This window comes from Plectropomus leopardus, chromosome 6 (assembly GCF_026936395.1).
Source record: "Plectropomus leopardus strain MGB_pleo_1.0 chromosome 6, ASM2693639v1, whole genome shotgun sequence".
In the NCBI taxonomy this organism is placed as follows: domain Eukaryota; kingdom Metazoa; phylum Chordata; class Actinopteri; order Perciformes; family Serranidae; genus Plectropomus; species Plectropomus leopardus.
The window spans coordinates 11734168-11748886 of NC_142181.1; the positions used below are offsets into that span (position 1 = coordinate 11734168).

Below are 14719 nucleotides of genomic sequence, written 5' to 3' on the forward strand. Positions count from 1 at the left end.
CAGCATTTTTATTTTGTAACTGCAAAGATTTTATTTTAAGCATTTGGCCAAATCTGTGATGCACTAGTACTGATGCACAGTAATAAGTCACAAGGATTATAAAGAAGAGAATTGTGAAATCAAACATGTTTGCCTTTTAATTTAACATATTTAGACAAAGAAATCTGCTATTTTGACAATCATTAATCCTTTCTTAAAGCACAAGTTGAGCAAAAACATTCTTTAGTTCCACATTGTCAAATGTGGAATTTGCTACTTTATCTGATCTAAAATTATAGCATGTTTAATATCTTTGGGCTTCAGGACATTATGTTGGGCATTTTCACTATTTTTGGACATAGTATACACCAAATAATTGATCAGATGTACAAATAATAGGAAGATTAAGCAAAGAAAAGCCTGCTTCTGGTAAAAAATAAAAAATAAAGGTCTGTGATCTGCCTGTCTTTTGATATGGCTTTGTGGTGAAAGTGCTCAGTATTATCTCAGTCACCTGCAGAAAAGTCCAAGAAGAATCTCATGTACACAATGTTTCCATTGTTAAGAGAGAAGAGACAGAGGAAGGAAAGGAGAAAAAGAAAGAGAAATGGAGAGTTTGGCTGGGAGAAACAGACAACAATTACACTTGCCCTAGAAGGCCGAGGGAACCTGACCACGTTGCTATGGAAACTCAAGTACAGCAGAAAGTAACAGGAAAATCAATTCAGATTGAGCTTATCTCTCCCTCTCTCTCCCTCCCTTCTCATTTCACAAGGACTACAAAGCACATGTCCACTCTGAATCACATTTTAACTATTGCCTGGCTGATGCAGCACTAATCACAACAAATCACAATGATTTTTCTTATCATCCCCAATAAACAAATGTGGATTTTGGTGACCAGAAAAATAATACGCACACCTCTGAAATTGCATGAGAGAAAGATGCAAGCATGAATGTGCTACGACTCAACACAAATCACCCTCTGTCTCAGGCACACCATTCATTCTTGCTCTTTCTTTCCTTTCCTCTTCATTCGCTCCCTCAGACGGGCAACAGCAGCTGTATGCAGGTGATAAGCGTGTGCAGCGATGGGCGCTCGCCTCTGATTGGCTGGCTCCACTCCTACGCTGATGTGAAGATTGCAGGCTGCGCCTGTCAAAAGGCCACTCTGCTCGTGGTTGTCACCTTGTGATGTCACTGCCACAAATGACAATTTGACTGGCCACACTTACAGTGTAACAAGATATTTACATCATTAAAACGTTAATGTTTCTGCATGACACATCCTTTTACTTTTAAGAGCCATCATATACAGGATGCTAGACATATTTTTAAAACAGAAGTTCACAATATAATAAGAAATGCATCAGACACAAAGCCTTGGCTGCTTTGCACACACTTACAAGAAGAGCTCTGATCATCTAAGAGACAGTCAGGTTACGACAGGAACTGACTGCCTGCAGCCTGCAGGGAGTTTGGGTGTTGTTTGGATCTTAGTTGTTGGCTGTGCAATGGCAAGGTGAGGTCAAAGACGGGCTGAAAGAATACCCAGTGTGTGTGCGTTTGTGTGCTCTCAAGGCTCATGCCAAAGCGGAGGCAAGAGGAGAGAAAACGAGCCTTGAAGAAAAATAATGATGCTTGATGCCTCATACATCAAGAAAAAGATAGCGGGTCACCTTGTAGTGAAGTCAGCTGGTCATTTGCTACTGAAGGAGTCAATCTGAAGAATCATTTATCGAAATCACAGGAGAGGTGAACTGAAACTGATATGATGAAGTAAGACTGGGCAGTAATTCAATATTTTCTTTATTATTCTTACAGGTGATTGTAAATAAGCCTAAAATTTAATATATCAGTGTAATAAACTTATTCTTGTCAACACAGCCCTATGGCTTTGGGTACGCTGGTCAATTTTTGTCCAATTACACATTTACGTCAGCTTGCACTCTTAAAAGCAATTAATACAGTTACAATAGGGTTGAAAATTGTGAGCACTTTTCTTGATTGATCATTGGTAACATTGAAGAAAAACTAAAAAAAACCCATTAAAATTGCTTATACCAAACAATACCAATAAATCCATCAGCAATTAATTGTTAGCATCACTGCGTCAAGCTTATCTCTTTGCCGTATTGTAATAAAAGTGCTAATTTCACCAACAAAAGCAGCCTCTGAAATCTCTTCTGATACAGAGCAGCTACTGGTACAGACCCAGAGCATTATATACAAAAAATATTAGAATTAAAAACAACAATAATGATGAAATCTATGGCTGATATCTCTACCACCAGGCAACTCCCACCACAATAGCTAGATTGATAAATAGCACTATGGGTAAGAAGAAAAATACGTATTTTTAATTCTGGGGTGAACAGTCCAGGCTTTCTAGTAAAAGTTCTAATAATTTTTCAATGTTATTATTTCAACCTTTGGAAAGCTTCCTCCAGATCTACAAAAGTCATTATGTTACTATTTTTACAGGCTGTACTCTTTGTGAGGAGTAAGATGAACTTGATTGTGTAAAAACCTGTGGATTTCCAATTTTAGACAACAAACTCCATTAGATCTCTTCTCGTGATTGGTGTCCAGCAGGTGCTGTAAAACCATGATCATGTCTAATCAGTGTTACAGATGCCCAGCAGGCGGGCACAGGCACCAAGGCTCAGTGTGAAAGTTTAAAGAGGCTCAATGTGATTTACTGTATTTTTCCAGATTTACCACCCTGGGAGCAGAATAAGACTGTGTATTAATCCTTGATTGGATGGAGGACGGGAGAGAAAAAAATGGAGTGAAAAATCCCTATTAGGTCAGCAGATTGATTTGAGTTATTAAGTGCCCTTTTTTTACTCTAATCAGTCACTTTTAAGATGGGATCAGACGCTGTTGCATTATGGGACGTGACTGAGCATGCCAGTTTGTCTCCATTTCCCCCAGTGCTTCTGCTGGGAGCATATGGGAAGGTTCCTCTGTGAACCACACCACCTGTCACTAACACACGCAGACACACACATGAACAGAGGGGGTTTGCACCTACACAGCTACAGTCACCCAGCAGCCCGCATCCAGGAGAGTTTATAAACAGAAATTAATTGCTTGTTCCGACTGTAATTAGCTCACACCATGCTTATTACTAATCTGTGTCTTGGCCTGACGCCAGGCCAGTTCTGGCCCGGCTCCAGTCCATTTTCAACACAGTGTTGCTCTGGCAGGATGGACTCGTTCCACTAACTGAGCTTTACTCAACTGTACACACATATTTCTAAGTTTTCTCATATTAATCTAATTCTATTACTGTATGTAGGGCTGGTAGATATGGAAAAAATCAAATATTCCAACATTTTAACCAAATATGGAAAAAATCAAATATTCCAACATTTTAACCAAATACTTTGGTGTTGCAACAATACTGTAAGGCTGACTATTGGTGCTTTCACAAAATATTTACATTTTTTTTAAGGCCAAAAAGCATTTCCCCCCGGGCAATCACTGTAAAATAAAAACCTGTAAAATTGTTAACAGGGGATCGCAAAGTTCAACCAAGGTCAATTATGAGTCTTTCTGTTATGGATTTTTGATACACGGAGGGTTTAAATTAGTAAAAACCTGAGAAAAAACAATTTTTAAAAATCTGTAGTGTTATCACAGTGTAAAGTCTATGAGCTTAGTGGTAACTCACGGGTGAGGCCAGTGGGAGAAAAACTACTGCACATATTTAGTGGGTCAAACACTATGGAAGTAAACCTGGAAGCTAGAACACCTTTTTGGCGTATGCACCAGCAGAGCAACTCCATTGGAATGAAGCGGCACCCTTTTGCCATCTGGTATCTGGGTATTATTATACATCTACAGAAAAAGCAAACAATAAAGCAGCTGAAGCGGTCTGGTAAGTTCAGAAAATTACAATAAGTTAGTATATTATAGCCTCTACAACCAGGAAAAGAAAACACCTAGGTCAATTATATTACACTTTCCAAAATCTGAGACGATATCTCATCTCATATCACGACATCGCTATAATGCAGATATATTGTCCAGCCCTACTATATTTCATTTTCTACTAATGTTTAGTCTAATGTTTTGTTCTTATTTGACCCCAATAATGTGCTGAAACTGCCACAATAAAGTTTAACTGAATGTAGTCTTGATATTCTCCACTTTGTCTCAGTGGATTTCATATGCATGAATCATGCACACACAGCCCTATAAAAAAGATTCAGGACATTACTGTAAACCAGATTCCTGCAGTATAATGATAGCACACGCGACTAAAACACTGCTTATTTAAGCTTCTGCTTCAATCCAAATGGAAAACAAAGGGGCATCCCCATCACAGAAAGCCAAATTGCCTATTAAAGATGAGAGCATGTTCAGTCTCCCAATGCGCCCAGCCATCACCACCCTAATCATTCCCTGCCTAAACCGCCTAATGGATGCCATATTGCTACTGTTTATTAGTAAACACTGATGGAAGAGTGCCCGCTTCAACAGTTGTTGATTTTGTCTATCCGTATGGAGTATCAGCTGGGAACCACAGCCACCGTGCCAGAACGTTGTCTGCTGTTCAGTCTCCCATCACTAAACAGATTGCTTTATTGTTTTATGTGCATAGTGATTAGGATGTCAGTAGATGGCATAATGTAATACATAAACCTTGGATAAAGCATTAAACAAATCTGAGAACAGCCCTTCTTCTGCTGTTTCTACTTCATTACATTGTTCTGCTGGTATATTATGAAAGAGAATGTAAAAGTAATAAAAAAAAAATCTATTTATTTAGTATTTCAACAGGAATTACAAGTGTGTACGTGAGTCGCAAAGCCAGAAGGACACTCCAAAGATGACCTTAGGTTTAAGATGCTTTTGGGAAGCCCAGTCCAAGATCGATTTCCCTCCATCTCTGTCTCAGTAACCCTTCTATCGATCCTTATCAAATATGTATCACGTCCTCAAGCCTTCACCGCAGCTAAGATGGAGACTTCAAACAGCAGCAGCTCAAAGAGAAAGTCAAAGGAGTGCTAGGTTTCTTTCTTTCCAAATGGCAAATCTCATAGCAGAGGGAAGAAACCAAAATAATTAAGTAAAAATACTAAAAAATCATAGCCAAAACATCCCGAAACCACTACATATTATGAAAGCTTTAAAATTAGAATGTAATCTCGGCTATATTTCAAAAGCTGTTACATCAAAGCATTCAAAATAATACTGAACAAATGCTGTCCTAAAGCGAGCTTTACAAAAGACAGTTGGTTTTGTCTGCTACAAAAAGGCAACAGAGAGACAGTGTGCTTACAATGCATGAAGGAAACACCCCCCAACTATCTCTGCTCTAACCTCACTTCTTACTAAAAGCGTCTTGTCTTATCCTCTTCCAATTCCCCAAACTCCCCTTCACACAGCACTCATATGTTGCAAATGCACAGAATGCATCCTTCAGCTCATGTTCCCATAATTCTCTGTGGCAGCAGCGTGATTAATGCGCACAACTATTGATTTTTTTTCTTTGCTGTTTTTTTTTTTTAATTCTTTCAGGAGAGTGCCCCCCCCGCCCCAAAACACTTCCTACTTGACAGCATCGCACTTTGCACTCTGTCATTCACACGTACGGACGATGGACGTGCATTCTGGTGAAAAGAAATTCCCGATTACAGCACCTTTACACACTCACTGTGCAAACAATAAGCACCCCACATCTCCCTTAGCTTTCAGGCAGCTGTGTGTGAGTGGACTGGGAAAAGGGGTGCAGTGAAAGACAAGGGTCAGCATTTCACTAACTGCTGATCTGTGTGGGAGGAGGAGGGGGGGGGGCAAAATGATAGGCTGTGTTGTTTCCATAGGGTTTCACTGCAGGATGGGTGGAGTAGCGTGCAAAAAAAGCATATCAATGCACCCACAAACAAACTCAGACATATATATGTACAATATATCTGCACGCATGCACATATATTGTCCTCTGAATTGTGGTTAGATGCAGGGATCACCCATTTTCCAGGTTCTGAACAACAAAATTAACCAACCATTTTGTACAAGGAGAGACAGAAATCTGGAGAATAAAAGGCAGAGGTGGAGTGAAGAAAAAATGAGGAAGGGGAAGAAGGCAGAGGGAAAAGATCATGTGGCTTAATGTGACGCAGTCCCTTGTTTACCAAAGAAAAAGCCTCACCCACTCCCCTCGTCTCTACCTTTCAGATCTCCTCCTTCTCAGTCTCTTGTTTCCCCAACTCTCCTCTCACTTCCTCTCCTCTAATCTGCCCTCTCCTCCTCTACATTTCCTTGCATCTTCTTTCCTCCCGAGCTCATTTCTACCACTGTGCCCTCCTTTCAAGGTTGGCCTGACTTTGGGCGTGTTGAATTTACAGCCCCGTCTCCGCCTGCCTCTCAGTGCCCTCACTGTCAATCTCAGTGAAAAATGGAGGCAGTGGCACATCACTGGCATGATAAATTCCCGTTGAGCAGTGATCCTGTAAACCAAACACCAATAGTAGCCCCTTTGAAGACATCCTTAATATTCCAGCGAAAGAGCTGGTGGCTGGTTAAGACTGTGATTCTATTAGCAAGCAAACTGTTTAATTAGCCTCTATAAGCACTCACAAGAACCCATGAGAGAGGAGTGAGCAGAATGCGAGAGTGCAGAGGCACTTTCATCGCTTAAATGCTAAACGCACAGTTGGGAAGCGGCCGACATGACTGTGACTGAAAAATGTAACTGGAGATTTTTTTAACTGATGCCGTGAGTATTGGAGGGACTTATTTGCATAAAGCAAATAAAAAAAACAGCATTTTCCATGCAGGAGGAAATTGACTGGGGCGCTCTGCCAAGCAGGTTATGCAATGAGATGAGAAGAGAGGAGAGAAGGCCGATAGTCAAGGCCAGCGGAGGAGGATGGAAAGGAGTGGAGGACGGGGACGAAAGGAGAAGAGTAAATAAAAGGAAACAAGAAAATAAAACAAAGTGAAAAGTGAGACGAAAAAGTGGAATGGAGAGGAGGAGGCTCTTACTAATCTCTCCATGTTGTTTCCAATGTGAATGCAACATAAACAATGTCAGCATCTGATAAATATTACAAAATATTGGGGTATCGTTACGTAATTTTCTAGCACCATATCAACATATAAGATGACATAATAAATTCTCTGGCTAAAACAATTGAAAAATTTGAAATATATAACCCTCTGAAACCTGAAAAAAATGGCCTGATACCTTTCTAAAGCATGGGGAAAAGGCAATGAGCAACAAATGACCCAAAAAATTAGCAAGAAATTAGTAAAAGAAAATAACTTGAAAAGTTAAAAAAGAAAAAAAGTGCCTAAAAATATAATATAATTTAGGGGCATGAATGTAAATATTTAGTGATGATGAATATAAATTGTTTTTCCCTTGCTTTTCAAAATTATTTTCTATATCTACTAATTTCTTGCAATTTGTGTAACATTTCTTACACGGTTGCTTTTTTTTTTTTTTTTTTTTTCCATGTTTTGAAAGAAACAGCACCAGTTTGCTTCAAGGTTTAAATCCTTTTGTATGTATCATAATATTGTCCTTCCTTTGATCAAACATGGGAAAGACGTGATAAATAGTCATATACTATAAAAAGGATGGAGTAGCAAGATGGAGGCACATCCAGGAAGTAGGAATGGCTTATAGAGTCTTCCCTCTACATTTAAGAGTGCGTCTTAATACAGAATAAAGCTTGACGCCCTCCATCTCTACCCTAATCTCCAGCCTGAAAAGATGAAAGGCCTGCTTGTTTGTTCCACGAAGGAAACCCTATCTCTCCTCGCAAGAGGAGACCTCTCTCTTTCCATTTCTTCTTTTCTTCTCTCTTTTTTCTCCCCGTCTTACCTCACCTCTCCTCACCTTTTCCCTCTGTTCCCATCATCTCCAGGGGCGATATACAGGCCGCCTGTCCAGCCCGCACTTCCTTATCTAAAGCTGTGTCAGGCTTCTCGTTGGATGAAGGTGCTGGTGCACTGTTGCCCTCAGGGACAGTTAGCATTTAGCACAGTTAGCACCAGATGAGTTTGTCTATAGAATTTTGAAATGCACGCAATAAATGAAATATTTGCTCTCTCCATGAAGAGTAGGAATTAGAACTGATAGTATTGTATTGGTACCAGTGATGTTATCGATTCAGGTTATCGCTCTGATTCCTTGTCAATTCAATTATTGAATCCTGATCAGTTTTCCCATGGAATTCCTGGAATTTTTCTGGATATTTCAGCATTTCGCTGATGTTTCCACCCTTACTTGATTTTATAATTTTACAAACATCACAAGCAGCACTGTTGTCATCTGACTTCCTGAAATGAAGCTACGCTTTGGACTATTTCTCCCTCTCCACCATGACTCTGTTGTAAGTTATAAGCAGCACAGACAAGTGAGTTTGACATTACTGTGCAATGTGCAACGATCAGAAAAATATGTCACAAGTTCCCTGACTGTCTTAAAATGACTTGTTTTGTCCAATCTGTCCACTGTTTGAATCTCAAAGATATTCAGTGTACAATCAAAGAGGACTAAGAGACACTTGAGATGCTGAAACCAGTGATTTCTGGTCATCTTTACTTTAATTAATATCTAAATAGTTGTCTATTACCTGTTGATCAACAAATCCATTAATCAACCAATTGTTCTAGAATATTGAAAGAAAGAAATTTTCCTAGCAAGAATGACTTTTTTTTTTTTTAAGAAAAATGATGTTCAGTTTTGAGAAAATGTGTTTCATGTTGAATTATGACCAACACCTCACTATTTTAAACCCATTAAAATAATACCCATTAAAAAAACCATTAAATTTCTCTCATACGTCTAGATGTTGATGTTGATGTTGCACAATATCATCCAGTTTTCATTAATGACACAAAATCTAATTTGAGTTTTTGTCCAATTATTCATTTCAATTGGATTACAACATGCCAACACTTACAGAACAAGATTTCTATGGATGCAAATGTTGACATGTGCATAAAAAGCTCTGAGAGCAGCATTGTGTGTATCATTGGCTGCAGAGATTATGTTGACTCCATGCTAATGTTGCTTCTACATCTTTAGAAGGTAAGAAAAGTCAATAAGAACTCGCTTATTGAAGATGTACACACAATTGTACATGCTATATACATAGTAAATAATCTGAGCTCTGAGCTGATAGATTAGAAGTAATAGGGCACATCAGGAGGATTCAAACAGTCAAAATTTTACTGCAAGTAGACACAGAATTCATGCTCAAATTGCACAACAGACAAGCGAGTGCATCTTAAAGGAGAGTGCAAGGACTCAGAGACAACATGTTTTTTTTAAGTTTGTTCAATATCTAAGCACTGGTTTTGTTGAAGTGCTTCTCTACAACCAAGGCTGCCTGGTTCATTATGATTCCTCATATCATGAATCATGAGAGACAAAAGATAGGTAGCTGGAAAAATACACAACATCCCAGCTCCAACCCTTTTCAAAAGCACGGCCACTTGAAACACACAGCAGCATGTAAAAAAAAAACACTGCACAAACATTAGCATGTGCACACAGCTACACAAAGGTGCATGTGACAACACTGATACACATATAAAATAAAGGTCCACCATATGAAATCCTGGCAGCAACACAGTAGGACGCAGCTCGACCCCTCCCCTCCCCACTCTTTTCTTTCTTTTTTTTTTTAAATCCTCTTTCATCTCTCTATTAGCTCTGTCAATTGTTTATCAAAAGCAGCGAGGAGGCGATTGGAGCCGGGCATTTGAAAGCTCGTGCTGCGAGATCCATTTTAAAATTCATGACGGGTTAATGGTATGTTAGTGGCAACATTAGGACCCAGTGAGCTTGCGTCGTGCTCATTCACATTGAAAACAGGCCGCTTCAAATGACTACTAAGCAGTCCTCATTCTGAGAGGTAATTCATATTGTAATTAACTTTTCAATCACAGCTGATTAATTAAGACAAGCCTTGGTCTGTAATTATGCATCTATTTTTGACCCTAATGTGAATCACTGGATATTGAAAGATTTCAGCGGCCGTGATTTGAGCCTCTAAAAAGCACATTTTTACCTGACGATACTAAACTAGCCAACAAATAATCAGTGATGATCAAAAGTTTAGATGTTTCCAGTTTTGTAAACTATAGATTTGCTTAATAATCAAGTAACATCATCCACCTAAATTGTTCAAGAACACTATCGTGGTGTCTAGAAATATCTCAAGCCTCGACTGTTCTTCCTCATATTCTGATGCACAATGCAAGGGTAGGGAAGTGCGCTTGATGTTACCGTTCCCAACAAAAAAACAGAGATTAATAATTCAGTGTGGTTGTTGGATAGCTTTATTTTGTGTCCACTGAGACCACGTCTTCTTTCATGAAAAAATGGAAAGAACAGAAAAAAAAAACTAGGCTGGGTCAAGCTGCATCCAGTTGCCGTTGTCAAGCCCTGTTGGTATCCTTATGGCCTCTCCCACTCGTGCACGCGCTTCACGCTCACACCCAAACACACTCGCACACACATACTTCTAACCCTCACTCCTAGAGTAAACATACCCTCTCCATAACAGTGCGAGGTGAATCCGCTCATGCATCAGAATCAACCATCAAATATTTATCACGGAGCAGCAGTGATTTTGACAGTGTGCTCATGCTTTTGACAGCACTCGCCTGCTGCAATACTTATTGGAGTAAACACGGACAATCCAATATCGTTGTTCTTTTGAACGCTTGCGAAAGAACTCAAAGAACACCGGGCACACAATATAATCCATCAAACTTCACTGCACGCACACCTACTGTTGAAAAAGGACAGATGTCAATGCAGACACTGTAACCTGGACTGATTTCTGATCATAACTGAGTTCTGATTGGCAATGATTGTATTCAGTATCAAGGAATGCTACACAAACACATACAATTTAAATGTTCTGCTGTATTTCCTTATTCAGGCCGACGGACCTTTGATAAAGATGTAGAAGATGTAGAGGAGACATGTTAAAGCATATTTTCCTCATAATGGACACCAATTACCAGCCACAGATGTGATAAACATCATCTCTGAGTCTTGTCTACATGATTCATTTCATTTACAGAAGGTAATCATATCTGCATGCTGCATATTCGCCCGCTCTCCGTGACATTAGGCAATGTCTTCAACCGGCAGCTCGCAGCGAGTAACTCTAGTAACCTCAAGTAAATAAGTCACTGGCATGGATCAGAAGACACATCTTCATGCTTGAGCAGACACATTTAAAATGCCACCAAAACACCGTCCCAGATTCTGCCCTCAGTCAAATGACATCAAGTGCTCACTTACAGGTCCCTGAACGCCCCAGTATGAAGCAAAATCAGCCAGCGGGCAGTACATGGAGCAATCAAGAGATAAGCATCCCATTTAACTTGAGTAAAAATCCAACCCGCAAAACATTCTGGTGTCTTGCATTTTCATGCTGTGCCACTGTATTCAAACGAGGAGGGTAACTAGGTCAATGATGCCATGTAAACTGTTCCACTTTACCCCTTGCTGGACTCAAAAATGGAGTTGGCTGAGGTGAAGTGTGTATAGGAGAGAGAGGCTCAGTGATTCAACATGACAGTTATCAACATCCTCTGGCTAGTGAGAGGACAGGGCTGTGCAGAGCTGCAGAGCCCCAGTAATGGCAGACTACGACAGAAAACAGGTAAGAAGATGACTCACAGTTAAACAGAACATTGTGTCCAAACTAAGAGCAGGGAGCAGAGCTGAGCAGGGAGGAGGGCTCGGATAAACAGCCCAAAAAAAAAGCAACACACCTCAGTCAAACATTTCATCTTGCAGTTTTGAGGAAAAAATGCCAAATGTGTGCTTTTTTTAAACTGAAATACCTTCTACAAAGTCATTTTTACATAAACACTGGCATTTAACCTTCATACACAACACACTCGGCTTGACATTTAACAGGGCGTGTCCTCGGCTTCATCTAAATGCTAAAAGCTCAATTGTGATTCACCTGTTTACAGTGTGGACAAAATATTACGTGTCTTACCTGAGCTGAGTGAAACTGTGTCTTTCTCCCATGATACAACAGTGACGTAGGCCTCAACAGAAGCAGGGATAATGCACTTGAAGACGGCTACACTGCCTCTCATAGCCTTCTGGTCGGCTACTCTGACTGTGTAGGGTTCCCGTGAAACTGTAGATCAAGAAAAAAAAACATAAAGTTGCATTCATAAGAGACCAGCTGAGTTAACTCTGGTATCACAACACTGCTTTTTGAGTATAATTATGCAATATTATCCCGCAAAAACAGTATTTTAGGCAAGATGATGTTTGTTCCTCTCTTGGTAATGAAAATTAATTGATGAGCTTTTAATACTCTAATAATATTCTAATACTCTAATAATAGAGACTAAAATAAGATATACTATGCAGGATTTTCCTAAAAATCAATATATAGAAGTTATCCCTCTCAATCATCACTTAATACCCACTAGAAGTGTGTGACCGCATATTTTTCTCCAGAGACTCTGCCCTCTGCTTGTGTTTTCTTATTTACTTATTTCCTGTGTTCGGGATTTTTATGGACATGTACCCCTACAGTGCTCAGGCGAGGTTGAGCCTTTAGCGATCAGGTGCTAGGACCGTAAGCAGTAGGCGTCCAAGAGACACAATACCAATAAAACACATATACAGTAAAGTTAAACGCCAGACGATAGTGATTCTGGGGTTGGCCTTCTCCCTTTGAAACCCGAGCAAATTGGCTTGATTTCTTCCAAAAACATGGAAAGAAGGCATAAGGCACCTTAAGAAGTAATGACCCAAAAATTAGCAAGAAATTAATAAAAAGTATGGGAAAATTATCCGAAAATACTCACAAAAATATGAAAGTAAACAAATGGAAATAACCGAATTATAATATTGAATCTGTATTATTTCATTTAAAAATTTTTTTTTAATAATTTTCAAAATGTACCAATTTCTTGCAATGTTCGGGACATTTGAAATACATCAAACCTATTTGCTCGGGGTCCAAAGGTTTAAAAACTTAAATTAAAGGCGTCACAAAAAGTGATGTTGGTTTTATATTTTTTGAATAATAATAATAATAATAATAATAATAATAATAATAATAATAATTTAAACTTTCACTCTTTACAGGATTTATGTATGTATGTATTTTTACGACTGTATTTTACAAAAAGAATCACTAATAGCAGTTTTGCTACTTTATCTTTCTCTCACCACTACTTCTACAAGACTTACTATTATTCCTCACCACCACCATAACCATGAGTACTCATGGTGCACACAGCGCTCCTCTGTGGACTCACCAGCTTTGATGTGGACATCCTGACTCCTGATCTTGCCAGAGGGGTTCTCGGCAGTGCAGTAGTACGTGTTGTCGTGGATCAGCTTGCTGAAGCTGGATGGCAGGAAGTTGAAGATCTGGAGGGTTCCATTGGGGTGGACGTGGCGGATGCCCGGGACATCGTAGATCTCCTCGCCAGTCGCCAGATACCAGCGCAACGAGGCAGGAGGCGCGCCACCAGCAGGACAGGGCACAGAGGTCCCTGTGGTGCTGGCAAATACTACCTCTTGCAAAGATGCATTGACAAAATATAAGCTGGAATGTAGGTCCTCACTGAAAACTGCAAGAGAGAAAACACAGGATGTTCACTGTTAGAACAATGTCTTGTATTTGATTACTTTTCCTGTAAACAGCTTGGAAGCAAAACCTTGAATGTAGATCTGAAAAGAATCTGGAGCAGAAACCACAAACGTTTGGCAAAAAATGTACATTTTGATCTTCTTTATATTCAGATTATTTAGTATTCGAATATGAAAATGTGAAAAATTAGAAAGCATAAATTAGTATTCCTCTTAGTCATTCACTAAGTGCTTCTATTTATGGAACATGATCAGTAGATTAGGATTCATCAATCTATTCCCATCCCTGGGACCGTGGGAACATTAAATTAACATAAACTACTATCAATTATGAAATAAGGTCAGTTGCCTTGATCATGTTCAAGCTTTAATTTAAGCCAGCATCACAGTAAAGAGACTAACGTTAAATGCAGTTTACGCAGGAGCATTCTCCAGAGGAGAGAAGGGTAATAAATGTCAATGTTGGACCAATTAGCTTCATAATAATCTACAGCTGTTTGATTTGACTGATGAAGCCAGCACATGTTTAGAATCTGAGGTTCTGTGTTTGAGACAGTCTGTATATTTTTGTATTTCAGGCAAAAATACTTGTATATACAGTATTTGTGTGTGTGTATCTCGCTTGCCATCTCAGCCTGGTGACGAGCCCAGAGGCTCTGCACTAAATGGCTTACAGTGGCACTGGCAGCTGGCTTGGACCCTCCCTGGGGAGAAAACATTTTAGCACTTCATAAATTCCTAACAAGGTTTCAAATTGCAGACGTTTCCATCCTTTTCTCTGCTCCAGCAGCGCTCAACCAGCAATGAGACACTCCAATGACCTGCTTGTGTGCACACACACACATTCACACAACAGTCGTTTGTTGTTGCAAATTAAGAATACTCATTTAAAATCATTAGCACACTGGCAATCAATACTGCAGCATTTTGCACAAGAATGTGTTGACATATTGAAGATCTGGACATTTGCAGCATCCCTGTAATGCAAACAACTCTGCAGTGTTACATAAACTGGTAGCACTGGCAAACATATCCAAATAATGTGAACTGTGTTCATCCACAGACAGAAAGAAGAAGAAGCTATGTCCAGTAATTCTATTTGTGCACAATATCTTAGTATGT

At 39.5% G+C, this 14719-nt stretch overlaps 1 protein-coding gene across 6 annotated transcripts in view; it reads right to left on the reverse strand.

Annotated features, from left to right (window-relative positions):
• Positions 1-14719, reverse strand: part of dscamb (Down syndrome cell adhesion molecule b) — a 156430-nt gene that overhangs the window by 105675 nt on the left and 36036 nt on the right. For all 6 annotated transcript variants that reach the window (XM_088078769.1, XM_088078768.1, XM_088078765.1 and 3 more), the window contains 2 exons: positions 13261-13578; positions 11976-12122 (listed from right to left, as the gene is read on the reverse strand). In XM_088078769.1, coding sequence (XP_087934895.1) covers positions 11976-12122; positions 13261-13578 — 465 coding nt within the window. The remainder of the gene's footprint in view (positions 1-11975; positions 12123-13260; positions 13579-14719) is intronic.